The following is a 26,683-nucleotide window of genomic DNA, read 5'->3' on the forward strand; positions in this document are numbered from 1 at the left end:
CATTGACATTGGTTATTTAAACTTTCCTCCAAAATAAACATATTTAAGTTACAAAGGTGAATCTATGGCAAGAGGAACGTGTGATGAGTATTGCGTGGAACGGGGTGGGGGGAGAGGCGGCCCCAGCAGGCGGCAGGCAAGGCCGGGCCTCTGTTAGCTGGGCTGTGGGGACCCTGCAGCTGCCCCTGTGCTCCCCGCCTCGGCCTCTGGAAGCAGCAAGCTCGGGAGCCTCGAGTCATGGGCACCGGCCACGCTGCAGTGTTGGAGCTGTTAAACCGGTGTGCATACACACGTGTGCATGCACACAAACACGCATGCACACTCACACCCTTCTGATCAGGTCGTCTGAGGGTCAGTGTGGAGGTGGGGATGGTGGAAAATATTACCAAGAAGATAAAGGGCTGGAGAAAGTCATCTGACAAAATCGCCATCATCTTTATTTCTTTAGCTGTAGCTCCTTGACTTCGAGTGAGTCCTGGTTTATGAAACCCAATGTGACCCAGACTTGGGACTGTTCACCATAGACTCACTTTCTCCACTTAAAAATATGTCAGCCAGGGGCTGGGGATTTAGCTCAGTGGTTCCACTGCCTGCCTTGAAAACGCAAGGTCCTGAGTTTGATCCCTGGTACCAAGAAAAAAAAAAAAAAGCCAGACAAAATGGTGCACGCCTGTAATCCCAGAACTTGGAGTTGAGGCAGGAGGACCTCCAAGAGTTCGAGGCTAGACTGGGCTCCTAGACCTCATCTCAAAAAAATAAAAACAACAGCAAAACCTTGGCAGTTGTCCCTGGGTGTCCATGGACATTGGTTCTAGGACCCCTTCATGGATACTAAACTCTGAGGGTGCTCAGTGGGGACCCACCTGTGGGAGGTCCCTTATCTAAAGGACATGGACCCTGCACACATCTGCCTCTGTCTCTATGACTTACGCTGCCCCACACAGGGCAAACACTGGAAATAGTGCTGTACCATGTTGTTCGGGGAAAGATGACAGGAAAAAAGTCTGTACATGTTCAGTACAATGTAATTTTTAAAATTTATTATTATTATTATTATTATTATTATTTGCAGTAATGGAGATTGAACCCAGGCCCTTTGCACTGAGCTTCATCTCCATCCCTTTTCACAGAGTCTCACTAAGTCTCTAAATTGCCCAGGCTGATCTTGAACTTATGATCCTCCTGCCTCAGCTTCCCTGAGTGCTGGGATTACAGGCTGGTACCAAATGTCTCTTATTTACAGTCAGCTGAACCCACAGATGCAGATCCTGTGATAGGGCGGAGAGAAAGCTAAACCTCCCTATCACCGATCACCTGTCACCGGTCATCCATCCATGTAGATATGGATACAGAGATGCTCTTTGGTGAAAACAGCAAAGCACGAGTTTCAAACTGTGGCGACTGCCACCATCATCTCCTTGTGAGAGCGTCCCTCAGGCATGTTGTTCAGTCAGCAGACTTTCTGGGATATCCCCTGTGCTGGCCGGTCTAGCTCCTCAGTCCTGGGCTCCCAGCTCTGCAGCAGTGGCTAGAAGTCACCCGGGAGGAGGGTATGGGACAGAGGCCACAGAAGGGCAGAGGGCAGAGCTCGGAGCTGTGGGGGGCTGGGGGGAAGCATTGAGCGTTGCAGCAGCTGGAAATCAGCCTGGGGTGGCAGGGGCTGGGCTTGCAGGGCCTGCAAGTACCTGGCTCTTCTGCTGAGGACAACGGGAGGCTGGGAAAGAGGTAGGCTCCGGCTGGGGGTGTAGCTCTCTGTGTGTAAGGTCCTGGGTTGGATCTCCAGCACCAAGGAAAACCAAACACACACAGAAGTGGTTTCTATGGGGCCGGGGATTTAGCTCAGTGGTTTCGCTGCCTGCTGCGCAAGCACAAGGACCCGAGTTCGATCCCCGGTACCAAAAAAAAAAAAAGTGGTTTATATTTTTGGGTTTCTATTGTTTTTGTTATTTCGTTTTGAGACAGAGTCTTGCTATGCAGATCAGGCTGGCCTTGAACTTGCAGTGATCCTCTTGCCTCAGCCTCCCAAGTGCTGAGATTACAGACATGCACCACCATGCTGGGCTTCAACATATTTGAAAGTAAATTGTAGATGTGAAGAAAATCTGCCCCTAACGTATGACTTTACAGCCCAGAGTTTCAACAGCCCTAGCTCACTAGCTAATTCACAGTCCATGTGCAATTTTTCCCAGTTTTTCCAAAATGTGTCGTGCGGCTGGTTTGTTGAAACCAGGATGCAGGCCAGGGCCATGCACTGTGTTTGGTTGTTGTGACAGTGAATCTTTTTTTTTTTGGTACCAGTGATCAAACTCAGGACCTTGTGCTTTCAAGGCAGGCAACGGCACCACTGAGCTGAATCCCTGGCTCATGACAGTGAATTTTTTGGTTTTTGGTACCGGGGATTGAACTCAGGACCTTGTGCTTGCAAGGCAGGTGGTGGAACCACTGAGCTAAATCCCCAGCCATGACAGTGAATCTTAATTGTCAACTTGATTGGATTGAGAAGCACCCTGGAAATTAGTAAAGGATACATCTAGGGTGTCTGTGGATGGCCGAGACAGCGAGATCATGGGGCTCTAACTTTGCCCTTGGGTTCATCCATCAAGGAGCTAGAATTTGATGGCACTATGGGGGGAGGTGGATGCTTAGGAGGCGGGGCCTACTTGTTGGGTGTGGTATGTGGGCGTGGCCTTGGGAGTCTGGGCCCTGCCCCCTTCCTCTCTGGCTCTTTGCCCCTCTGCCTCCTGGGTATCACGGAGTGAGCAGCTTTTCTCCTTTCCCTTGAGCCAGCCAATCATGGACTGAAATCTCTGAAACCATGAGCCACATAAGCCTCTCACTGAGCTGACCAATAGAACTCTCAAGGTCAACAAATCTCTCCTAATAGCAGGCAGCTCTCCCCTTCCTGTGACAGAGGCCTGTGAAGGTGGAAGAGCCCTCATTCCAGACTCATCTCTTGCTTCCTCCTGGTGTTGTTTTGGTTTGGTTTTTGAGACAGCGTCTTGCTGATCAGTTCAGGCTGGCCTCAAACTCGAGGCAATCCTCCTGGCTCAGCCTCCCAAGTGCTGGGATTACAGGTGTGTACTGCCACACTCGGCTACCTGCTGTCATTTAACCTACTCCTCCATTCTCTGATGTGCCCAGAGGCTGGCAATAAGTTGTAAAGCTTCATGGATTTGAGTAGGTGAGGCTCACCAAGGCTTTCAAGGCAGAGAGGAAGGCCAGAACTGCAGGGCCTCTGGCCTTACAGGGAACAGCACACGAATCTCCTAGGGGCTGATGAAAACTTGGCTGGGCATGGTGGTGCACAATGGTAATCCCACCTACCTGGGAGGCTGAGGCAGGAGGGTCATGAGTTCAAGCCCAGCCTGGGCAATGTAGTGAGAGCCTATTTCAAAATAAAAATATGGCTGGAGATGTAACTCAGTGGTAGAGCATTTGCTTATCATGAGCAAGATCCCAGGAGTTGGGGGGAAAAGTGGATTATGATTCGGTAAGACCAGTTTGGGTGGTGACCCCCAAGCCACTAGTCCTCGGGCCACACTGTGAGTCACTCAAGGAAACCTTGCTCTGCAGAAGGATCAGAAGGTGCTGGGGGGCTGTCTAGGGCTGGTGTGTGTCACCTCCTGCTGGGTGTGGCCAGCACAGGTCGGAGAAGGTCACCCATGCTGTCTCTCTTCTGGCCCTGGGGACACTGCAGGCAGCAGCTTGCTCCCAGCTGCTAAGCAGCCAGCAGGGTTAATGTCTCTAACTTTGGGGTCTGTGAGAGGCTGCTCCTGGGAAGGCCCTGCCCAGATGGTGGCCTCAGATGCCCCCCTGGGCAGCACTGTGTGTCTTGGCCTCAGGGTTCTGGAGGCCTAAGCCGGAGGCACTGAAGTGGGAGAGGAAGGAAGCGGGGAGCAGAGGAGGCCAAAGCTGTTGCCTCCCAGCCTGAGAGGGGCCTGCAGTAAACAGGAAGGCATGGAGGCTCCACAGTGCGGGGCTTCGGAGGGGCGAGGTCAGAGCCACACTGGACATGCGCAGCCTGTGAGCCCAGGGCTCTGCTAGGAAGCGGCCCAGAGAGGTTGTGTGGCTTCCCCCAGGGTCACACAGCAGCTAGACTTTGCTGCCGTTCCTGTTTCTGTCGCTTCCCGGGGTTCTAGTGCAGGGTCTCCTGTCTGAATTGCTCACTGTAGCTCACAGTTTCCCTCTCTGTGAGCCTCAGTTTCCCTCTCTATGAGCTCAGCATCCATACAGCTCAGAGGTTATGGAGCCCTGGCCCCCTGGACCCCTCTGCTTCCTTGGGGATCTTTGGGGGTGCGTCAGAACTTGGAGAGCAGGTGTCACCAGGAAGACCAACATTGCCTGGGACCAACATCATCCACAGGACCCCGGGTCCCTTCCCTGGGGAAAGAGAAAGTGACTCTGAGGGGCCCTGCTCCTCCAGTACAGGGCAGAATCTGGCAGGACCTTGAATTCTGTCATTGTTGTTGTTTTGTTTTTGTTATTGTTTCTGGGGACAGGGTCTCCCTATGTAGCTCAGGCTGGCCTTGAACTGGTGGTGAGCCTCCTGCCTCGGCCTCCTGAGTGTTGGGATTAAAGGGGTGCACCACCATGCCTGAGGTACCTTAAATTCTTGGGGACATCATCCCCTCTTCAGAGACCCCATTCCTGGGCTCAGAATGCCCCCACCCCCACCCTGGTTGCCCAGAACCTCGACCTAGGAAAGCAGGTGCAGGAACCTGTTCCTCACCCCCACAAGCATGCATGAGAGGCCAGCCACGTCCAGGCACCACCACGGGCCAGGGCTCAGCAGGAAAAGAGCAAAGCCATGTGAACCTTGTGTTCTAGAAGGAGAGGTAGACAAGCTGTCTGTGTGTAGGCTGTGCCCCCAGCCCATGGGGACAGAGGCTGTTTTAAATGTGATGGTCCAGGAAGGCCTCACTGGCCATGTGATGTTGGAGCAGGGACTTAGAGGGCAGAGCAGCTACCTAGGGGCAGAGCGCTTTGAGGAGTGGAGGCAGCAGGTAAAAAGGCCCTGAGGGGGGCTTGTGTTTAGCAGGTTCAAGAAACAGGGAGGGGCCATGTGGCTGAAGCAGACTGAGCAAGGGGTAGCAGAACAGAAAGTAAGATTCTGCCGCCTGCATCACAAGTGCAAGGACCCAAGTTCGATCCCCAGTACCAAAAAAAAAAAGAGCAGAAAGTAAGACCGAAAAGCTGGGTGGGAGCTTGTCAACCACTGGAGAGGCTCAGCTTTTATGCTGAGTGAGGTGGTTGCCAGTGGAGGGCACTGGACAGAGCAAGGATAGAATCTGACTTGGCTCTTTTTCAGGCAGGGTCTCCCTAAATTGCCCAGCCTGGCCTTGAACTCACGGTGATCTTCCTGCCTCAGCCTCTCAAGTGCTGTGATTACAAGCATGTGCCATTATGCCTGGATAAAAGCCAGGTTCTGTAAACTGAGCATGGTGGCACTTGTCCATAATCCCGGCACTCAGGAGGCTGAGGCAGGGGGATTGAAAGTTTGAGGCTAGCCTAGGCTACATGGCAAATTCAAGGCTAGCATGGACGGCATAAGGAGATGCTGTCTCAGAGAAAGAGAGAGAAGAGGAGAGGGCAGGTATGGTGTATGCCTGTAATTCCAGCACTTGGGAGGCAGAGGCAGGAGGTTCATCGTGAGTTCAAGGCCAGCCTGGACTATGTACCGAGACTCTGACTTAAAAAACAAAAAAATAAAGAGAAGAAAACGTGGGCTCTGTGGGGTCGATCTGAGGCAGGGCCCGAGGGTCTGCATGTGCACTCAACTCCCTGAGGAGATTAAGACCTCAGTGTGAGCAGCAAGAACGGAGCGCATGGCGTTTTCCGGTTTAGGAAGCCTGCAGCGGCTGGGGGTCGGTGGGAAGGGAAGCGGCACTGGGTGGGAGCCACAGGAGGATGCTGCTATCGCCGGGGCCTAGACAGACAGGCTCACAAACTGTTTCCATTAGCTGATCCTGAGTCCCGACATTATTTGTCCCTGAGCTGGGACATGACGTCGGGGTCACCAAGGCCTGAGAAAACCTGACTTGGGAGTAAGAGTCAACCGAGAAGGGAAGGGCCTGGGCCCACATCTGATGGTTGAGGAGGAACTAGGAAGGGTGATAAGGTGACGAGGGATGTGGGAGGGAAACAAGACGGAATGTTCTGGAAGCCACGGGAGGAAAGACAGACCTAGATTTGCCTTATCCTCTGCCTCTCCCCAGCCCTGAGGCCTTACCCATCTGTCCCTCGGTTTCCTTCACTGTAAAATGGGGACATGATGGTCTCGGCCCATGAAAGGGGCTGGGAAGTGGCACTTGGCAGGTGAGAGGCTCCCTTCTTTTCTGGCCCTTCGAGCTCCCCCAGGCCAGCAGGGAACCCTCTGCTATGCAGATGAGGAAACTGAGGCCTGGCCAGCACAGGCCAGGGGCAGAGACGGGCACCCAGACTCCTGGCCCAGTGCCCTGTCCCTGCCTGCAGGAGTCCCACAACCCCTGGCTCCAGGCCGGTGCTGGAGACGGCGGGCCTCCTGATGGACCCTGGGGGCCGCCTGGAATTCCTGCGGTGGCTCAAGGCCAGGGCAGACGTGCTCCAAGCCTTCCTTCCCCCAAGGAGGAGGAGGAGGAGCAGGACATGAGTCTGCCCCACCGAGGGGTCCAGGCCCGGGCCTGGCTCACCGCCACGCGTCTCTGGCATGTGCACGGGCGGCACCTGGAAACATCTGTCCCCAGCAGGACACAGATGGCTCCTGGTGTCCGAGAGGGCATAGGGACCACCTTGGGTCTGAAGGAGCCTGCAGAGAGAGCCACCAGTCTCCTGTGACCCTGTGGGAAGGAGCCATGGGATGTGTTCCCTCCACTGCTCTCGTGTGTGACCTGCCAGGGGTGGGCTGGGGTGGGAGGGTGGATGTGTCCCTTGGGGTGGCGAACAGCTAACCTGTCTATCCCCACCCGCAAGCCCATTTGAACCCCGAGCTTCCTGGGGACGGGGAACCAGTCCAGCCTACCTCTCTGCGTCTCAGTTTCCCCAAGACCCCCATCCCTGCCTCCCCTTCCAGGGAACCTCATACATTCAGTCAATGCATCTCAAGGCCTTGAAAGGCCTCTGGCTCTGGACAGGTCCACATCCGTGTAGAGGACATCAAACCCCCTGTCCTCCTGGGGCTCCTAGTGTGTAGCGTCACATGCAGAATGGCTGGGCACGGAGGGGACACCAGACACACAGTGGGAGCTAAGTGAGCCCTCACCCCAGCCCCTGACCCCCAGAGGTTCCCAGCTCTTCCGTCCCCCGTGAGGCCTTGAGTCTGGGCTGTAGGGCCCCCTGGCCGCCCTTAAAGGTTTTCCTCTCTCTGGACAATGCCTTGTGTCCACCGGGAGTCTCTTGCACTCCCTCTCTCTCTCTCTCTCTTTTTTTTTTTGGTACCGGGGATCGAACTCAGGACCTTGAGCTTTCGAGGCAGGCACCGGAACCACTGAGCTAAATCCCTGGCCCACTCTCTTTTCTTAAAGTTAAAAATTCCTTAATTTTTTATTCCTGGTACCACTACCACAATTTACAGGGCAATATACCTGATGTAATGAAAAGAGAAGGAAAAAGAAAAAGCTACAACACATAAAAGACCTCAGGAAGGTACATCTATTGGACACTACATTGTATTCATCAATAGCTGCGCTTTTTGCAAACTGTGGCTATGACAGTCCTGAACCAGAAGGGTTTCCTGTTTACGCTGCAGTAACTTTTCTGACTGTGGGTCATCGTTCCTTCTGGGGCAGAGTTTCACAGTTCCTCGGATGCATTTGGGATGACTGACTGTCTCAAAGTAACCTGCAGCTTTCCCGACAACTCCTCACTCTCTCTCCTGCTAAGAACTGTAGCCCTTTTCTGTTGGTCGTTAAAACCTTCTGCTACCACATCCACCACTTCCACCACCAGATCCATAACCACCACCATAGGGAGAGCCAGAGCTTCTTCCACCAAAACTGCCCCCTTTGTCGATCCGTAATTTGATTGCTGTTTACCACTATAATTTGCAAAGTCATTATAGTTTCTACCACCACCAAAATTTCCTCCTTCATTGTATCATATCCTCCTCCACCACCATATCCACCACCTTGCTTTCCATATCCTGGTCCAGCACCAGCATAGCCTCCTCTTCCACCAAAGCTTGCACCATGGCCCAAATTCCCTCCACAATTATGCCCATTAATAGTGTGGTATTTCTTTCTTTTTTTTTTTTTGGTACCAGGTATCAAACTCTGGACCTTGTGCTTGCGAGGCAGACGGCGGAACCACTGAGCTAAATCCCCATCCCTATAGTGTGGTATTTCTGAACAACAATTTTATCAACTGTGTCATGATCATCAAAAGTTACAAAACCTGGGCTGGGGATTTAGCTCAGTGGTTCTGCTGACTGCCTCCCAAGCGCAAGGACCTGAGTTCGAGCCCCAGTACCAAAAAAAAAACTATTGTTGAACTCAAGTTACAAAAGCAAATCCTCTCTTTTTCCCACTCTGCCTGTCTTCCATAACTTTTATGGTTTCAATCTTGCCATACTTTTCAAAGTAGTCTCTCAAATTATATTTTATATCTTCTTTAATGCCACCAACAAAGATTTTCTTCACTGTTAGGTGGGCACCAGGCTTTGCTGAATCCTCTCTAGAAACAGCTCTCTTTGGTTCCACTACACGCCCATCCACTTTGTGTGGTCGAGCACACATTGCTGCATCCGCCTCTTCAACACAAGAGTAAGTCACAAAACCAAAGCCCCCGGATCGTTTGTTTGGGGAGCTCTCATTACCACACAACCTGTGAGTGTGCCCCATCTCTCAAAGCTCAGACCGCCAATAAACAGCTTCCTCAACTGCTCCGGTTCCTTTGGATCATGGCCCTCCTGCCCTGGCCGTGGCAGCGATGGCCGGAGTCAGGCTGGGGACGACCAGGGAGGCGCTTTTACCTCCAATTTGAGACCGGACTGCCCTCTTCCAACTCGAGTTCAACATTTCTTATTTGGTTTTTTGAGACAGGGTCTTGCTATGTAGTTCAGGTTGGCCTTGAACTCTCAGAGATCCTCCTGCCTCCACTGCCCAAGTGCTGCGATCACAGGCATGCATCACCATGCCTGGCATCTGCTGCTTTCTAAAGAAGCCATCCTGTCTGTTTATAACCTGGACAGGGACAGGCTGTGCCGTGTGGAGGGCCCTGGGAGGGAAGTTTGGGAAGAGCAGTAGATGGGGTCCCTGTTGCTGTCCAGAGACCCCGCCAGCCCCTCTCCACAGCAGCCCCTCACCCGAGGGGCCCCCAGCCCCTGCACTGTATGCGCTTGCTCCAAACTCAGCTCAGGAGGCAGCAAGGAAGGAGCCCAGCATGGTGTCGGGTGGCACTGGGGCCTCTACTTGCCTCAGGGTCACTTAAAGCTCAGGAAACCTCCTCGGTGGAATGGGGGTGTGACAGAGCCACTCTGGGGTTTCTGGGAGGAGTCAGGGTTGATAAGGTGAACGCCTAGGGCGGGCCCTGGTGCAGGGTGCAGCCTGGGGCTGGCTTAACTGTCCCTGCGGTGCAGACCCTGCTGCAGGGCCCTGGAAACCCCACAGCCCCTCTCTTCCCCACTCAGCCACCTTGGTGTTCGTCTCCACACTGCAGCCACTCCCAAGGTGGCCTGCCAGCGAGGGGGGATCCTCCCAACCCCATGCACCCATGGAGCGAACCTTCCCCCAGCCCCCACCCAAAGAGCCACACGACCCCTCCTGGCCTGTGCCAGCTGCCGGAGGACAACCCACACAGCCTGCCATGTCTCCAAGGCAGGAAGAGCCCAGCCCAAACCCCTCCCTCCAGAGGCCCCCCTTCTCTCTCCCTGAGCCTTGATTTCTCCGTCTGTGATCCAGGACAGCACACAGGAAGAGTGGGTCTCTAAAGCCCAGCTCTGCCCACATCCTTCGGCTCAAGGACCCTCCATGGCTCCCACTGGCCCTCAGGACGAAGTCCTGACGTCAAGGCCCTCCCAGAGCAGGACCAGAGTCTGCCTGTCCTGGCTTCCTGTCCCCACCACACCCTGCTGTCCCACAGAGGTCTGTGCCTCTGCCTGGGCTGGGCCCCCTGCCTGGCATGCCTTCCTTGCCCCCTCCTTCTACAGGTCCTTCCAAGGGCAGCCTGTGTGCCACCCCTCCTGCGGGCTCGGGCTTCCCTCTGTGAGCACCCTGGGGCAGGAGAGGTGCCTGCTGTGCCCACAGCGAGCATGAACAGTCCCAGCATGGTCACCCGGCTGGGGGAGCATATAGGTGAGCGTCTCCCATAGGCCAGGCCCAGGGCTCAGCAATGCAGTGCCAGACCTTGGAGATCTCATGACAGCCGGAGGCACCCCTGAGCCCCACTTTACAAGGTGGCTCAGAGCAGGCAGAGCAGGGGTGAACCCAGGGCTCCCTGACCTTAGAGGGGCCACGAAGGGGCCTCCTCTGGGGGTGTCTTTTGTCCCTGAAGAACTTTCTACCATTGAGGGTTGGAGAGGGCAGACCCGGGGTCCTTTGGCCTCTCTGAGCCCCAGATTCTTTGCTGTGCCGATTTGGGGTGTTCCTTCCTTCCCAGTCTTAGGCCTAAATTTCCCTGTCTGCAAAACAAGGTTCCAGCCGGCCAGTGTGGGGCTCACGGTGTTGGCTTCAGTGCCCGAGGGGACCTGTGAGTCCCAACTCCTCATCCCTCTAGACCAGTTTTCCTGCCTCCTCAGGCCTTGGCTTTCTCATCTGCAAAATGTGAACACTGAGCCCCAGGGGCTGCGTGTTCCCCACGAAAGGGTTTATCAGTGCTCCTGCCCTGCTAAGTCCCCTCCAGGGACTGTTGGGGTGACCACTTCCATCCGGGGGTGGCCAGTCTTGGGGTCCTGGATGGAGGGTGGGGTGGCAGGGAGCCAAGCCTGCAGCCTGGGCCCTCCCCCACCCTCGGGGCCCCCACCCAGCGACAAAGCGGAGAGCACTTCCTCTCCCCGCCTGGCAGGCGGCCTGGCCCGGCCCCTTCTCTAAGGAAGCGCATTTCCTGCCTCCCTGGGCCGGGCTGGATGAGCTGGAGCTCTCCGCTGCCCGCGGTCACCCCAGCCTCCATCTGCGTCCCTGTCCTGAGCCTGGCCATCGCCCTGCCGCCGTGCACAGGAGCCTGGCATCCTCTCCCCCGCACCCGACGGCCAGCCCCGGGCCCGGCTGAGTCCCACGCACGCTTCTCCTGACCCCTCGGCCGCCACCCCAGAAGGCTGGAGCAGGGACGCCGCCGCTCCGGCCGCCTGCTCCCCTCGGGTCCCCGCGTGAGCCCACGCCGGCCCCGGCGCCCCCCCGAAGCCCTGCCCCTGGACACCGGATAAGGCCCAGCGCACGGAGTCCTGGGCCACAGCATGGACCGCAGCGCGCTCGTCCCGGGCTTCGCCCTGCTGCTGGCCGCCTGCAGCCTCGGCCCCACAGGTGTGTGTTCAGGGACCCCAGTGGGGCCGACCTTCCTGGGTCTGCCTGGGACGGGGCACTGGGTGGGGAGAGGTGGCCAACCACCCCAGTCTGCTGGGACCAAGGGCTTTCACGAGACGTGAGACTTTAACCATTAAGGCTCAAGCAAAGCAGCATAGATTATTTACCTGAACCCCGAGCCTGCCACTTTCCCCCCGCCTCTCTCCAGGAAGCCTGGGTCCTCGAACACCGTGCAGCCCTGGGAGTTCCCTGCCCTCTGTGGGCCTGAGTTTCCCACCTGAGGAATGAGTGGGAAGGAGGGCTGTGACCACGCACACTCTGTTCCCACCTCATCTTCTTGTTCCTTTGCCAGTGTGACCTTGGGGGGCCACCTTCGGGGCTCTGAGCAAAGGACAGCTGCTAACAAAGTCCCCTCAGGATGCAATGAAGGCTGGCAGTGAGGTCATGCCTGCACAGAGAGTTGCTGTTGTTGTTTTGTTACTAGGTTTCTGGGGTTTTTAACTTTTTCTTTTGTATTTTGAGACAGGGTCTCGCTTTGTAGTTCAGGGTGGACTTGAACTGACGGTGTAGCCCAGATTGGCCTCAAACTCATGGCGATCCTCCTGCCTCAGCCTCCCAATTGCTGGCATTGCTGCTATCTTTAAATTTCTTCGAGCTGTTTCTAACCCCCACAACCAGGCCAAGACTGTAGCACTGCCTGTCCCCCCTTTTCTGCCCCAAAGAAGGGTATAGGCCAGCCTGGGGCTCTGAGGGGGTCCTGACCCATGCTGCCTACTGAGACTGCGAGAGGATGGGTCTCCCGGAGTGGGGGATCACAGCACCCCCACACTCACTGTAAGTCTCTGCTTTATCCTGGGGACACCAGTCACCCACCTGTGCACCTAGGGTCTTCCTCAAGGCATGGGTCAGCAGAGAGACCAGCATTTTTTTTTTTTTGGTATCAGGAATCGAACTCGGGACCTTACACTTTCAAGGCAGACAGCGGAACCACTGAGCTAAATCCCTGGTCCCGAGCCCAGCATTTCAGTATATGTGCTTCGGAAGTGCACACCCAAGCCCAGCATGTTAAAGCCCTTAATCCCTGGTCTCTAACACTCCCAAGAGACCAGAAACTGAGTCTGGAGTCTCTGAATGACTGAGCAGGGATTGGGCTCCTGGAACATTGCTCCAAACCACATTGCTCCTACTGCATGTGACAGAGAAGCCCCTTCTCTCCCTGCCCTGGGACCCTCCAAGATGGCAGCCACTGTCACCCATTTTGAAGATGGGAACACAGAGGCCCTACCACCCGAGCTCACACCCAGGGTCAGGGCCCCACCTGGCCTCCTAGACGCACCTCCGGGCCCTCTTCCTTCTCCTCAGGAGCAAAGGGGCCAGGCAGATGTGTGGATTCTGATTTTATAAGATTGTGATGGACTTTAGAGACCAAAGATTAGAGACTTTAAAAGGCTGTGACGTGCTTGCTTCGGGAGCACATATACTAAAAGGCTGTGATGCTGGACGCGGTGGCACTCTCCTGTAGTCCCAGTGGTATGGGAAGCTGAGCCAGGAGGATTGCCAAATTCAAGCCCAACCTGGGCAATTTAGCAACTTAGTGAGATTCTGTCTTAAACTGGAAAGGAAGGAAGGAAGGAAGGAAGGAAGGAAGGAAGGAAGGAAGGAAGGGGGGGAGAGAGAGAGAGAGAGAAAGAAAGAAAGAAAGAAAGAAAAGGAAAGAAAGAAAGAAAGGCAGACAGGCAGAAAGAAAGAAAGGCAGACAGGCAGGCTGGGGATTTAGCTCTGTGCAAAGGTCCTGGGTTCAATCCCCAGTACGGGGTGGTGGTGGGGAGACAACTATGACCAGTAAATACTTAACAATGGAGAAGTAGAGGCAAGGACTTGATTTCTGATGATTGTTGTTTGCCGGAATATTCCCTCAACCTAACCCAACCGACCAGTGAACCACCTGGGGTGTTGAACCACCTGGGATGTGGGATGCCGAGCACCGTGCCACAGGGTACCTCATGGGTCTGGGGGACCTCAAGGGCATGGGTGAGAGTAAACAAAGGGATTGGGAAGCAGAGAGATTCCATCTTTTTGTTTTGCTTTGGTTTGGTTTGTTGAGACAGAGTCTCACTATGTAGGTCAGGCTGGCCCTGAACTCACTATGTAGCCCAGGCTGGCCTCAAACTGGGCAATCCTCCTGCCTCCGCCTCCTGAGTGCTAGGATTAGAGGCATGTGCCACCACACCCGGCTTGATCAATATTATGTTTGTAAAAAAATAGACACTTTATTTCATTGTAACCTTGAAGGGTTGAGTTAATAATAGCCATATTGAGCCAGGCACATTGGTGAGTTCGAGGCCCGCCTGGGCTACATAGGGAGACCCTGTCTCAAAAACCCCAGAATAATCATCGTAACAGCCACAGTGAACGACCACTTGGAAAAAACGGGAAATGGGTGCACCTGCTCTTGGGAGCAAATGGGAGCAGGTCCCAGCACATCTGTGACCACAGATGCGAGGAGTCAGCAGGCCCACTGCCCCTCTGTGGACACCCAGGCACATGGTGGACAGCCAAGGGACCTGGGACAGGGGGAGGACCCAGATCTCCAGCCCTAGTGTGGATGGAGCAAGCCAGGCACCCCTCAACAGGACGGAGAGGGTGAAAATGGGTCCAGTCTTCTGGAGCAGAGAGTGGCAGACTTTCCCCAAATTATAATTTGTGCATAACCTTTTTTCTAGTATTCATTCATCCATTCATTTATTCACTTCTTGCAGTACTGGGGATTGAACCCAGGGCCTTCACACTGAGAACATCCTCAGATCTTTTTAAATTTTTTTATTTTGAGACAGAGTCTTGGTAAGTCGCTAAGTTGCCTGGTCTGGGATCAAACTCAAAATCCTCCTGCCTCCACCTCTCAGACGGCTGGGATTACAGGCATGCACCACCACACCAGTATCTATAGCTTTTGCCCCCACCACTCAGTGTTAAGCAGTGAGCCCTGGAGAGGCACTGGCCTGCTCTGTAGAGATGTATGGCTGTAGGTACCTATAACAAAACCTCACCAAGACACACCCTAAATGTCCGTCAACCAGGGCTCCAGGCAGCAACTCTCAAAGCAATGGGAAGTCTTGTGCGGATCAAAGGGACAGGCAAAGCCATATGTTGACCACATTGACAGGTAGATGTCTAGGGTGAGCCCTCAGGAGCCCGAATAGCGCTTCCATGTCACTCCTCAGAGCATGAACAGTACAGTCACACATGGAGAAGGATCTGGAAGGCTGTTCATCCAGTGTGCCGGTTCTCCGGCTTGGGGTTTTCCCTAGGGACTTTGACTTTCCAAAGCACATTTTTCTGTCATGGAGGAATTTTTTTTGTTTTTAAGAATTAACATATGGAGATTTTTAAAGAGCAGTTTAACCATGTGTTTGCTTCTGCCTGCTTCTTAAAGAGAATAGGTAAGAGAGGAGGCCCAGGGTATAGCTCAGTGGTGGGCGCTTGCCTGGCATGGTGAGTTTCTGGGATCCATCTCTGGGACAGGAAAGAAAGAAAGAAAAGAAAGGAGAGGAGAGGAAGGGAAAGGAAAAGATAGATTAGAGAAAAAACTGACCTCCGAACTCCTAGCACAGGCAGCCTACTGGCGGGTTGCTTTCTCGTCTTTGTTGAGTTCTTTTTTCTTTTTTTTTTGGTACCGAGGATGGAACTTGGGACCTTGTGCTTTCAATGCAGGTGGCAGAACCACTGAGCTAAACCCCTGGCCCCCTTTGAGTTCATTTTTAAGGTAATTTTTATCCAGGCAGATCAATATTTGGGGGTCTTACGTGCCCTCTGTGTCCCCAACTGTTTCCGTGTTGTTGGGTGGAGCCCTTGACCATCCCATGGCAGTTCTGGAATATTCTGTCCCTTCCACGTGCCGTCATTTCCCCACTGAGTCCCTCGCTGTCAGATATTTAGGCAGTTTCCCTTTTGTTCTGGTTATAAACACCACCTCCACGCACGTTTTTGGTACCTGCACCTTTCCTGGATCTTGCTTTATTTCATTAGAAGAGAGTCCCAGAAGTAGGGGTGTTGGGGCTCATGGCCAAGCTGAATGGCTGGGATTGAAGTGTGGATGAGGCACAGGGTGGCCTGGGCCCCCCGTGCTGCCAACTACCGACGGGGGATCCAGGCTTTGCTGGAAAGGGGGCTGGTGACACGGGCTAGGACCTCAAATCGCCACCTCTTCCAGACCGTATTCGGGGCAGCTTCCCACTGGCCAGGAGGAAAAAGGATGGAGAGGAGAGGAGAGGTCCTGGGGACCAGGCAGGCCGGACCATTAAGATTCCCTCTCTTGGGCTGGGGATTTAGCTCAGTGGCATCTCGCCTGCCTGGCAAGCACAAGGTCTTGAGTTTGATTCCTGGTACCCCCCAAAAAAGGATTCCCTCTCACTTCTGGCCTGGTGCATCAGGCCCAGCTTAGAGATAAGGTCATCGTCGAAGTCCAGGACAAGTGACAGTCCAGATTCCAACCCCAGGCTGCCTGCCTCCAAGCCCCACTTCTTTTCCTTGCTGGAGACTGGAGAGCTGGTGGCCCCGTCTGACCCCCACCCATCTCGGACTGAGCTGGCCTCAGCATCTGGTGGGATGGGAACATTCACTGGCACTGAGCGTCTACCATGTGCCAGTGCTGCCACGGGGAGCGGGTCATTTGTCCCAGCAGACTTAGCCCTCACAAAGCCCTGGGAACAGAAGTTCCCGCACCCCATTTTACAGATGGGGACACAGGCAGGTGAGAGGTGTTGCAGAGTAATGACCCAGAAATGGGCAGCTGGGGCTTCAGCCCTGGGGCCAACCACTGCGCTGTCCGGTCCCAGGGTGGTGATGAGCATCTTCAGGCTGCCTGACTTCTCACCTGGGACCTGTCCCCTGCCCTGGGGAGCCAAGTGAATCCCCTGCCCTCTCCCTGCCTTTGTCCCCAGCTGGAGCTTCAGAATGTCCCCAGGGGAAAGTGGAGTGTGTCCCATCCATCCCCTTCTCCTCCTACCCAGTACCCACAGGGAAACTGAGTCCCAGAACGGTGGAAGGGTTTGATGCAAGTCAGAGGCAGGCCTAACAAGCTGATTTCACAAATGTGTCCTTGTGCCAGCCTGAGCCTGGGCTGAGTGACCTGTCCTGGAAAAACTCACCATGCAGACCACAGACGAATCAAAACAACACATCTGAGAGTGTGTGGTTCTAGAAGTATAATAGACAGCTAAGTTGGGTAGAAATATAGGCAGTCAGACAGGGAGTCAAGGCAGATGGCCCGGCCTCAAGATAAAGACAGAATGACCAGGCCTACGTTCCTCCCCAGGGGATATGATGAGAGGTATCGCCTGGTCCGATAAAGTCTAGATAGATGTCAGTCACCCAGGTGGGCGACCAGGACCTCCTAATCCATCCCTTCGTAAAACAGGTCTGTTCATTCCATGCACACTTGCTACGTGACCTGCTTCCCCACGGGATCCGTGTTACCTAAGTGGTTGTACTTGTGATCTTATTGGTTGATCGTAGCTTTGATCCACCTTGTACCCACCTCGTGATTTTGCTCTATAAAACTTCCTTTGAGGAGTGGACTCACTGGCAGCCCACTTTTAGATCCCCTCCTGTCTCTCAGGGGCTATCTCTCAGTAACATTTTCCTGTTCTTAACTTCTGTTGTTCCTTAGAATTCATTCTCCAATTTTGGGAAACACAGCATATCTGACATCTAGCAGGTTGGAGTTATATTATTTCCCCTCTATCAGTGGGAGGTGGCCCTGGGGTCTCGACCTAGAGGCCCAGTCACCCAGGCTCCTGGTGGCGGTGCCGGCGCCGCCTCTGACCAGGTCCGGTCCCGGGAGGCCTCGGAGTTTCCCTTGGTGCCAGGGGATTGTTTTCAGCTGGTCTGGGCTCCGGGAGACGGGCCCGGCGTCACCCTCCCGCCTGTCTCCCCATTCTAGTCTGCGGGGTGGGGGCAGCCAGGATCCGAAAAGGCCCCAAAATAAATGGACCTCTTATCTGATCTCCCAGCCAGGCCTGTTATCTGATCATTACATAATGGCCAGGCTGACGGCATGGAGGAGGTGGCCCCAGGCGGCCCCGGCAGTCCAGGAGGAACTGGGGTTCCTGGAAGTCTGGGGAGGGGCAGGGAAGGACCAGAGGGAAGGAGAGGTGGGAGGCACTGTGTTGATCTACAGGCCAGATCCCCGGCAGGGCGGGAGACGGAGCAAGGCCCAGCCTGGTGCCCAGGTGCTGTGTGGTCCCCAAATCCTACTTCTCAGAGCCTCAGTCTCCCCTCTGTATAGGAGGGGCTTGGACTAGAGCTGGGAGCTGGGGGGTCAGAAGGGGATGAGATGGCAGGAGAGGGCGTGGGCTGTGAGTCTGCTGGGGTGAGGGAGAGCCCAGAGACCTGGCGCCCGGAGGACCCTGTCCCAGAGGACCCTGTCCTGGAGGCTGCAGGTGCCAACTACACAGCCCACCCCTTGCACGGTCAGTGCTCCTACAGTGATTGTAGCTGGTAAAATAAATGCAATTGTCTTGTTTTTAATTTTGAGACAGGGTCCTGCTATGTGCTCTAGGCTGGCTTTGAACTCACTATGCAGCCCAGGCTGGCCTCAAACTCACGGCGACCTTCCTGCTTCAGCCACCCAAGTGCTCAGATTACAGGCATAAGCCACCATGCCCAGCAAAAATAAATGTAATTAAAAGAACTGCCATGTGCCGTACCTTATGGGGCTTCCCCAGCATACTGTATGGTTGGGTGGGTTCCATTCTTACTGTCATTTGCAAACCAGGAAACCAAAGCTGTGTGGTGAAATCACTCGGTAAATCTGTGTAGCAAATGGGGCCTGAGAGTCAAAGCCAAGTCAACCTAACTCCAAGGGCCTTGATTTGAGCCATCTTGTCATACTGCCCAGGCACTCTGGAGTGCCCAGCACACTCAGGTTAGGGCCAGAACGAGGATTTAGATGGTCTGGAAAGCTGGGCACTGTGGTGCACAATGTAATCCCAGCATTCAGGAGGCTGTGAGCTCCAGGCCAGCCTGAGCTACACAGGGAGACCCTGCCCCCCTCCAAAGTCCTTGGCTCCACAGTGGCCAAATGTCCTTGCCCAGTCTTCTTCCGTGATGGGGAAGGGCGGCCATCCTCCATCTTGTCTGACCTCCTGGCTCTGAGGCCAGCAAGCTGTGGAAAGGTGGGGAAGGAGGAGGCCGGGCAGGCTGCAGATAGCCCCCCTCCTTGGAGCTGGCGTCAGCTGGATGTGAGGCAGTCCCTCCGCGCGCGCCCATCTTTGATCTCCAAGAAAACAGGAAGTAAGCGCGACAAGATGGAGACACAAACTTCCAAACAGTCTCCCCTTCTCTGTCCTCCTTCCCTCCTCCACCGCCCCCCTTCCAGCAGCACATTCCTTGGGAGAGGTGTAGGGGCCTCATTTCCTTTTCCTCCTCTTTGGGGTCAGGGTGAAATTCCATTCCTCTCCCTCAGGACCTGCGTTTCCGGGCCGCCCAGCCACAGGCGCTGAGGCCTAGGCTGGGGACAGTGGCTTTCCAGCCTGGGCTGCCCTCTTGCTCACCCTGTCCCCAGGGCCAGGAAACTCTGGACCCTCTCGGGAACCACTCCTCCAGGGCCACTGTGAGGGTCAGGAGGGAAAGTTTTGTCCCCTGACTTCAGCTCCCGCCTTCTCTGAGGTTGAGCTGGCCATGATTCTCAGGTTCGAATGTGGGCCCTGAGTATTGGGTTACCAGGTGCGGCAAAGACAGAGGATGCCCAGTTAAAGTTGAATTGCAGATAAGCAATGAAAGTTTTTGTAGTATAAGTATATTCCAGGCATTATTTGGGATATACTTATACTTTTAAAAATTATTTATTGTTGCCAGGTATGGTGGTACATGCCTGTGATCCCAGCACTCGGGAGGCTGAGGCAGGAGGATTGCTGAGTTCGAGGCCAGTCTGGGCCACATAGTGAGTTGAAGCCCAGCCTGGAATACTTGGCAAGACTTTTTCTCAAAAAACAAAACAAAGCACCTATGATTTGTTGTTTATCTGAAATTAAAATGTAATCGTGTCCTGTGTTGTATCTGTCGACCTTAGACCTGGTAGCACTGTGACCTTGGGCAACAGACTTCTCCACTGAGAGCATCAGTGTCTTCATCTAGTGACTGGAAACCACGACGCCCACCTCTTAGGGGAGCTGTGAAGACTCAGTAAAGCCCTGAGTCCATGCCAAGTACCTAGCAGACCTTCAGGAAATGGGAGTAATTGTCACTTGGCTGCTTCTTTTTCTTCTCCCGGTTGCTGGGGATGAAACCCAGGGCCTCGCACATGCTAGCTGAGTGCTTCGCCACTGAGTGACATCTTCAGCCTCACATCTGGCCTCTTTCCCATTCTGCTTCTCCAACAGGTCTTGCAGAAAATGTCTACTGTGACTTACAGCCTGTGGAGCTCCATAGAGGAGAGGTGACGTATGCCACCAGCCAGGTCGAAGAGGGCTGCTCGGTGCAGACTCCTGATGGCACCCGAGAAGTCCACGTCCTCTTCCTGGAGTTCCCGAATGTGAGTGGCCCCGGCAGGGTCTGGAAGGGCCCAGAAGCAGCTCCCAGAAGGATGATCGATGCCTTCCTGGTGGCCGTACAGGGCAGTGACCCTGTCCTTCCTGGGGCCCCTGACAAGGAACCCATGGGGCCTCTCCCACAGCCAAGGGGCAGCATTTCCAGCGCAGGGGCAGGTTTTGCAGGCCACCGCACGACCCAGGTGGAAAGGGGTGGATTTGACGAGTGCCTGGTGGGAGGCTGGGTGGATGGCAGCCCAGGGGACTTGGCATCTGTGCACCCCCAAGGGTGGGGCTCCCACTGCTTCTTTCTCTGTGAAAGCCAGAGAGACCATCTCAAGACCAATCTGTCCCTGCGATCCGGTGGATCTGAGTCAGGCGGCGTGATTGGCCTTAGGTCCTAATAGCAATTTAGCAGTGTGTGGCACAGGGTAAGCTCATGGCCAGCCTGGCCCCTAAACTGTTGAGATGTCTTGCACTTGTGTGGTGATAAGAAGGTGCTCAGATCACCAATATCGGGGTCGCTGCTCCCTGCCACCCTGCCAGCCAGGAGGACTGTGGGCTTCGATAATCTCCAAACCAGAGATAGTACCAGACACGTTTTGTGTGGTTGTCAAAGGCATTGTAACTTTTTTGCAAATTTGGTAATGATATGGAAAGTGTGATTGTTCTCTGTACATTTGTTTTATTTGCTCCTATGTTGGGGTTCCTTGTGTCTCTTCTGGGTGACTGGGATCCCTGAGCCTGATCACTTCACAGCTGGCAGGGGACAGAGAAGGTCCCAGCCAGAGGTTCAGGCCCGGGCGGGGTGGGGGAGAGAGATGGGTGTGGGGACAACCAGCTGGGTCCCAGGAAACCGGTGCATCTGCAGGGAGCACAGGGCGGGGGACTCCAGCTGCCACCGAATCCGGCAGGGCTTCCTGGGGGAAGCAGCCATGGAGGGTGGCCAGGAGCTCATGGGGTGCAGAGGCAGTGGGAGGAGCAGAGGCAGACAGTGGGAGAATGGCTGTGCTCAGGGGACCCCAGGAGCCGGCTGCTCACCTCCAAGTGGGGCTGGGGAGACGGGAAAGATCTGTCGCCCTGCTAGGGGGCTCGGTCTTTTATCTGGGGACAGTGTGGTCACTGGGGCTAGGAACACAGGTTCTGGCTGGGCACTATGGTGCACCTTTGTCGTCCCTGCTACTCAGTAGGCTGAGACAGAATCACACACACACACACACACACACACACACAAACACAAACACACGCACACACACACGGTGCCGGAGCCATGGTCCTCCAGTTGGCCTTGGCCTAAGCTCTTCTGGCTGCATGGCCTTGGGCCATCTTTCCTTGCCTTTGTCTTCCCCCACCCCACCCCCAGAAACATGGAGATGATGATAATAGTTCCTACCTCACAGAGACACTGTGCGAATCCAGCTGGACAGCGCAGGCAAAATATCAAGCACAGGGCCTGCCGAGAGCCACTGTTTGCTTGATATATGGCAGCCATGGCTGTTGTCACTGCTATTCCTCCTCTTTGGGTTCCATTTCTCATCATAAATACCTTCATTGTGGGAGGCATGGTACAGTTCACAGAACAGCCTCATATCTGCCAATTCATTTGCGTTTCAATTTTTTATTTATTTGGTTTTCTGAGATAGGCCCTAGCTATGTAGTTCAGGGTGGCCTCAAGCTTGTGTTGATCCTCCTGCCTCAGCCTCCCAAGTGCTGGGATTATAGGTGTGTGCCATCATGCCTGGCTTCACGTGAGGTTCAGAAGTGATCACTACAGGTAGAGGAGGAGGGGTGTGAATCCATTTTCAGAGTGGCTAGGTGAAGTCTAGCCTCATGGAGCCCGGCTGTCCCTGGAGCTCCCAGCCTCGGATGCGAAGGGCTGTGCCCGTGACCCTGGCCAACACTAGATGTGATCATGAGGAGCCTGTGCCCCAACAGTCCCCCTCTGCCAGCCCTCGACAAGTCTGTGCCTGCCTGTGGTGATGCAGAGAGGAAGTAGAGGCAGGCCCTGCCCTTGAGCCATCGACAGGCCAGGGAGGTGGGCAGCAGCAGCCCTAGAGTTCAGTGGAGGGGTGGACATGGGGCGGGGGAGCAGGGGGCTGTAGGTGATGAGAGGAGAAGCACTGGACGTGGGGGAAGGGACACTGGCAAGAGGTTTCAATGTCTAGCCAGAGAGCGCGTGGCGGACGTTGCTGGCAGAGGGCACTGAGTGTGCACCGCCTGGAGACAGAGGCCTGGGGGGCCATCTCGCAGCCTGTCCCGTCCCGCCTGACCTGTGGCCGCCTTCGTCAGGCCCTGGCACTGAGCAGTGGCTTTCCCGCCCACCCCCTGGTGGCCCCAGAGCCTTCAGGTTTCCTGTGGGTGGCAGCCAAGAGCCCCGGGGAAGCAACACTCAGCAGGTGTGTATGCGTGTGCGTGTGCGTGTGGTCACCGGGCAGGCAAGGGACCGCTGGGCAGGGGCTTTATCTCAATGGGTCCCCGAAGGGCAGGCCGGAGCCTGGATTCCGGGAGGGGCCAGGGTCACATCCTGACCCAGGAGACAGGAAGCCGCCCGGTGTCTCAGCGGTTCCCGTCAGCCGCCGCGCTGATCCACTGTCTTCCTAACAAACCCCAGGTTGGGGCAGAGCTGGGTCAGCGGCTGATTCACCCCACTTCTGTGCAAACAGGGAGTGAAGACATCCACCCTGGCCAGAGTCTGGCACTGACTCATGTGTGGCCAGAGGGGCAGGCAAGACTGCTGGAGGCCTAAGAGGGACCCAGGAGGGACCCTGAGCTCCCTCAGACCATCCCAGAGGCAGGGCCCTCAGACCTGGGCAAGGGCCCTCTTTTAGTTGTATCCCTCTCCAGGATGGGGAGCTCTCAGGGCTGAACAGATGTGCCTGCCTGGAGCCTTCCCCTCTGCTTTAGCCCTTGCTGTGGGTGCCCACGACCCCTGAATTCTTTGACAGTGGCCCTGAGCCTCCTCCAGGCCACATTGGACTCCATCTTGTTCCATCCTCCAGAGGGGGCACTGCCTGGCCAACATGTGCTCCCCTACACTTGAAGGGTGGTGGAGCCGGCTGTTTGGGGGCAGGCATGGCAGCGCTTGGGCATCTGGGCTGGGCAGCCAGTGGAGGACCCATGAGGACACTGCTGTGCTGTCAAAAGCAGGGTGAGCCAGGTGTGGTTGCACTTGACTGTAATCCCAGCACTTAGGAGGCTGAGGCAGGAGAATCTTGAGTACTAGTCCAGCCTGGGCAACATAGACCTTATCTCAAAGGGGAAAACAATAGACAGGGTGAGGAGGACTGGGGCCAGGGCTGTCATTGTGTTCTTGTCCCAGGCCTCGCAAGTGTGAACAGCATGCTTAGTGAGGGGTCTTAGGTCAAGGGGTAGAGAGGCTGGGCAGAGACTGTGTCTGTCTCACTGTATCCCCAGTGTTCCTCTCCGAGGCAGCTGCAGGATGGCTAGTTATGTACTGGATGGAGGATGAGTGGATGATGGATAGATGGGTAAGAGGAGGGAGGGAGGAGAAGTCATGACATCAGCATTTGCTGATCGAGCTCCCAGTGAGGTTGGTGGAGTCACTGCTGCCTGTCTGTCATTTGGAGGGGTCAGGTCGCCTTTGTTCTATAACAAGCACCCAAGGACAGAGTTGCGCCTTCTGCCGTCCCTCTTTGAGAGGCCCTGGGCAGGCAAATGAGTTGGGCAGCAGGGAAAGCTTGGGGGAGCAGGGCCCCTCACTGGTAGCGGGAACAACTTTCTCCAGGGGCCCTGGGAGCCCCCTCCGAGTTACCTGGCTGCACACCAGGACTCTCAGAAGCTGGAGGCTGAGACTCCCCACCAGGCAGTTGGAATGCGGGACCACCCAGTCCTTGAAGGCCACTGAGCCTGGTTCCCTGGCACAGATGGGAGAAAGGGGAGGGACAGGTGGCGTCTCAGCCTTTGTCACTGCTGTCCAACGTGAACCCTCCTATTCCTCCAGATGGGTGTGCCAGCTACTGCCACCTACTGTTGTCCCTCGGTGTCCTGGGGCCTTGGGTACAGGAGCTCTCCAAGGTTACCCAAATCCACAGATGCTCCAAGTTCCTTACACACAAAGGTGCAGCATTGGCATAGAACCTACCCAGTCCTCTTCTATACTTTAAAACATCTCGGGCTGGGGATTTAGCTCAGTGGGTCCACCGCTTGCCTCGCAAGCATAAGGACCTGAGTTTGATCCCCAGTACCAAAAAAAAAAAAAAAAAATTAAAACATCTCTAGATTACTCATAATACCTAACCTAATGCAAATGTCACAAGTTATGACAAGAAAAAAAAAGGCTTTGAGTGTTCAGTACAAATGCAATTTAAAAAATATATTTCAGGCTGGGCATGGTGGCACATGCATGTAATCCCAGCATCTGGGAGGCTGAGGCAGGACTATCACCAAAAGTTCAAGGCCAGCCTGGACTACATAGTGAGTTCATAGTGAGTTCAAGGGCAGCCTAAACTACATAGCAAGACTCAGTTTCAAAAAACAAAGAATATATTTATTTATTTCAGGATAGGAATGGTGGCATGTACCTGTAGTCTCAGCTACGTAGGAGGCTGAGGCAGGAGAATCTATTGAGGCCAGGAGCTCAGGGCCAATCTGGATAATATAGCAAGTCCTTGTCTCTTAAAAAAAAATTCAATTGGGGCTGGGGATTTAGCTCAGTGGTTTTGCCGCCTGCTATGCAAGCGCAAGGACCCGAGTTGGATCCCCAGTACCCAAAAAAACAAACAAACAAACAAAAATATTCAATCCCTGGTTGGTCACATTTACAGAAGTATAAGCCATGAATACAGAGCCAACTGCATTCAGCTGGGCACTGGGCAACCTACTTTGAGGCACAAGCACAAGTCTGTGAAATGTTCAGCCCATTTTCCAGATCTGGAAACTGAGGCCCAGCAAGGAGGGCTGTCTGTCTAGGGTCACGGGCTAACGACAGAGCCCTCATTTAAACTCAGGTCTGTCTGGCTCTGACCCCTTTCCCTGGCCGCCCTTCCTGTAGGCACTGTCTGTGTGTGCTGGGGGAACAGAGGCACAGCTGGCCCTGAGAGGGTGGGGGCTGCAGGCAGCCCCGAGGCTCTGTGCCGAGAAGAATTGCTGGAAGCAGCTTTCTATAAGTGGCCACTGCTCGGGCTCAGGACCTCCTCACCGAAATCCCCTTCCCGTCACCTACAGCTTGGCCGACAACGGCGTCTGTGCAACACTGCCACGAAAATAGCAACTTGGCCTCCCGCCCACCCGCTCGGGGAGGGACAGGCAGGCCCCGGCTGGCAGGGCTGGGGATGAGGGGCTGCTGCTCTGCTGCCTGCCTGGGCCCCGGGATCCCGGAAGCGGGGACCGGGGCCGGGTGACAGCAGGACGAGGGCCGGGGGCATGCATGTGAGTGGCCACCGGTGACTCAGGGCTGTGGGGAGGGACAGGCCTGCTGTGGGAAGCTCCACTGGGCATTTGGGAATGCTACACCCCCAAAACCCCCATTTTCCAGCCTCCCTGGCTGCTCTGTTACTGCGCCATGACCTGAGCAGTGACTGCCTCTTTGGTCCTCTTTGGCCTCAGCCCTCCAGTCCCCAACTGTCCAGGGAAGGACTTGGTGACAGTGGAGTAGTGGGTTTGGTTTACGAGCTCTGAAAGAAGAGTCGAGTCCCATGACAAATGTGACAAAGCCCTGTCCTCCTAACCCCTGACCACAGTGTGACTGGGCCCTGACCTCCACTTCCTTTTCGTCACTTCCTGTAGCCAGGGCCCCACTGGGTGTTGGTTCCTCCACCCTATCCTACCGCCATTTCACAGATGAGGAAACTGAGGCATAGAGGTGGAGGGCCAGCAGCAAGATGTAGGCTCCCAGGGCTCTCTCCTTGAGGCTCAGAGCTCCTGCAGCCTGTGGTGCCACCAAGAGGCACAAGACAGGTCTCCTGGCTGCCATCACCAAAGCACAGGGCCCATCTGTTACCACACCTGCACCTTGATGTTCTCTCTCCAGCAGGGACAGACAGGTGGATCTGGGGGAAGTTGAGGGAGAAGCAGGATTGAGAAGGCGACGTGGTCCAGGAGGGCTGCCCATCTGGGCAGGGGCTGGGGCTCCACTTTGGTCACCGACGGGTGTCCAAGCTCAGAACAGGGCCAGGTGCCGATTAAGGTGAACCGTGAGAAATTACTGGTGCTCACTTGTTTTGAAAGCAGCTTTATTGAAGTAAAATTTGCCCATTGAAAGTGCACTATTGGGCCAAGGATTTAGCTCAGTGGCACTGCGCCTGCCTTGGAAGCGCAAGGTCCTGAGTTCGATCGCTGGTACCAAAAAAAAAAAAAGAAAGAAAGAAAGAAAGTGCACTATTGAGCTGGGCATGGTAGCGCATGCCTGTGATCCCAGCACTCAGGAGGCTGAGGCAGGAGGATCAATGCAAGCTCAAGGCCGTCCTAGGATACATAGTGAGTTCAAGGCCAGCCTAAACTATGTACATTAGAGACTCTGTCTCAGAAACAAACAACAACAAAAGAAGAAACTGTACAGTTGAGTGGTTTTGATATATACTCAGAGTTGTGCAAGCATTTGATTCTTTGAGCTGATAGACACAGGGGCTCAGGGTAAGGTGGCCAGATGGGTCCATTCTCAATGAGGCTGGAAGACATACTGGGCCCAGGCCTTTCCCAGCACCGCCTGGGTGGGTCACTTTTTGCTCTGGTCAGTTACAGGCAGTGATCACACCCTGGAACAAGACA

At 54.9% G+C, this 26,683-nt stretch overlaps 1 protein-coding gene across 1 annotated transcript in view; it reads left to right on the plus strand.

The window, feature by feature from the left end:
• Positions 1-11,028: 11,028 nt before the first annotated feature.
• Positions 11,029-26,683, plus strand: part of Eng (endoglin) — a 31,135-nt gene continuing 15,480 nt past the window's right edge. Inside the window, exons 1-2 of the mRNA XM_004849306.4 lie at positions 11,029-11,429; positions 19,811-19,962. Coding sequence (XP_004849363.2) covers positions 11,363-11,429; positions 19,811-19,962 — 219 coding nt within the window. The 5' untranslated portion in view covers positions 11,029-11,362. The remainder of the gene's footprint in view (positions 11,430-19,810; positions 19,963-26,683) is intronic.

This window comes from Heterocephalus glaber, unplaced genomic scaffold, assembly GCF_053883595.1.
Source record: "Heterocephalus glaber isolate CG9 unplaced genomic scaffold, H.glaber_assembly_v1.0 deba00001479, whole genome shotgun sequence".
Taxonomy (NCBI): domain Eukaryota; kingdom Metazoa; phylum Chordata; class Mammalia; order Rodentia; family Bathyergidae; genus Heterocephalus; species Heterocephalus glaber.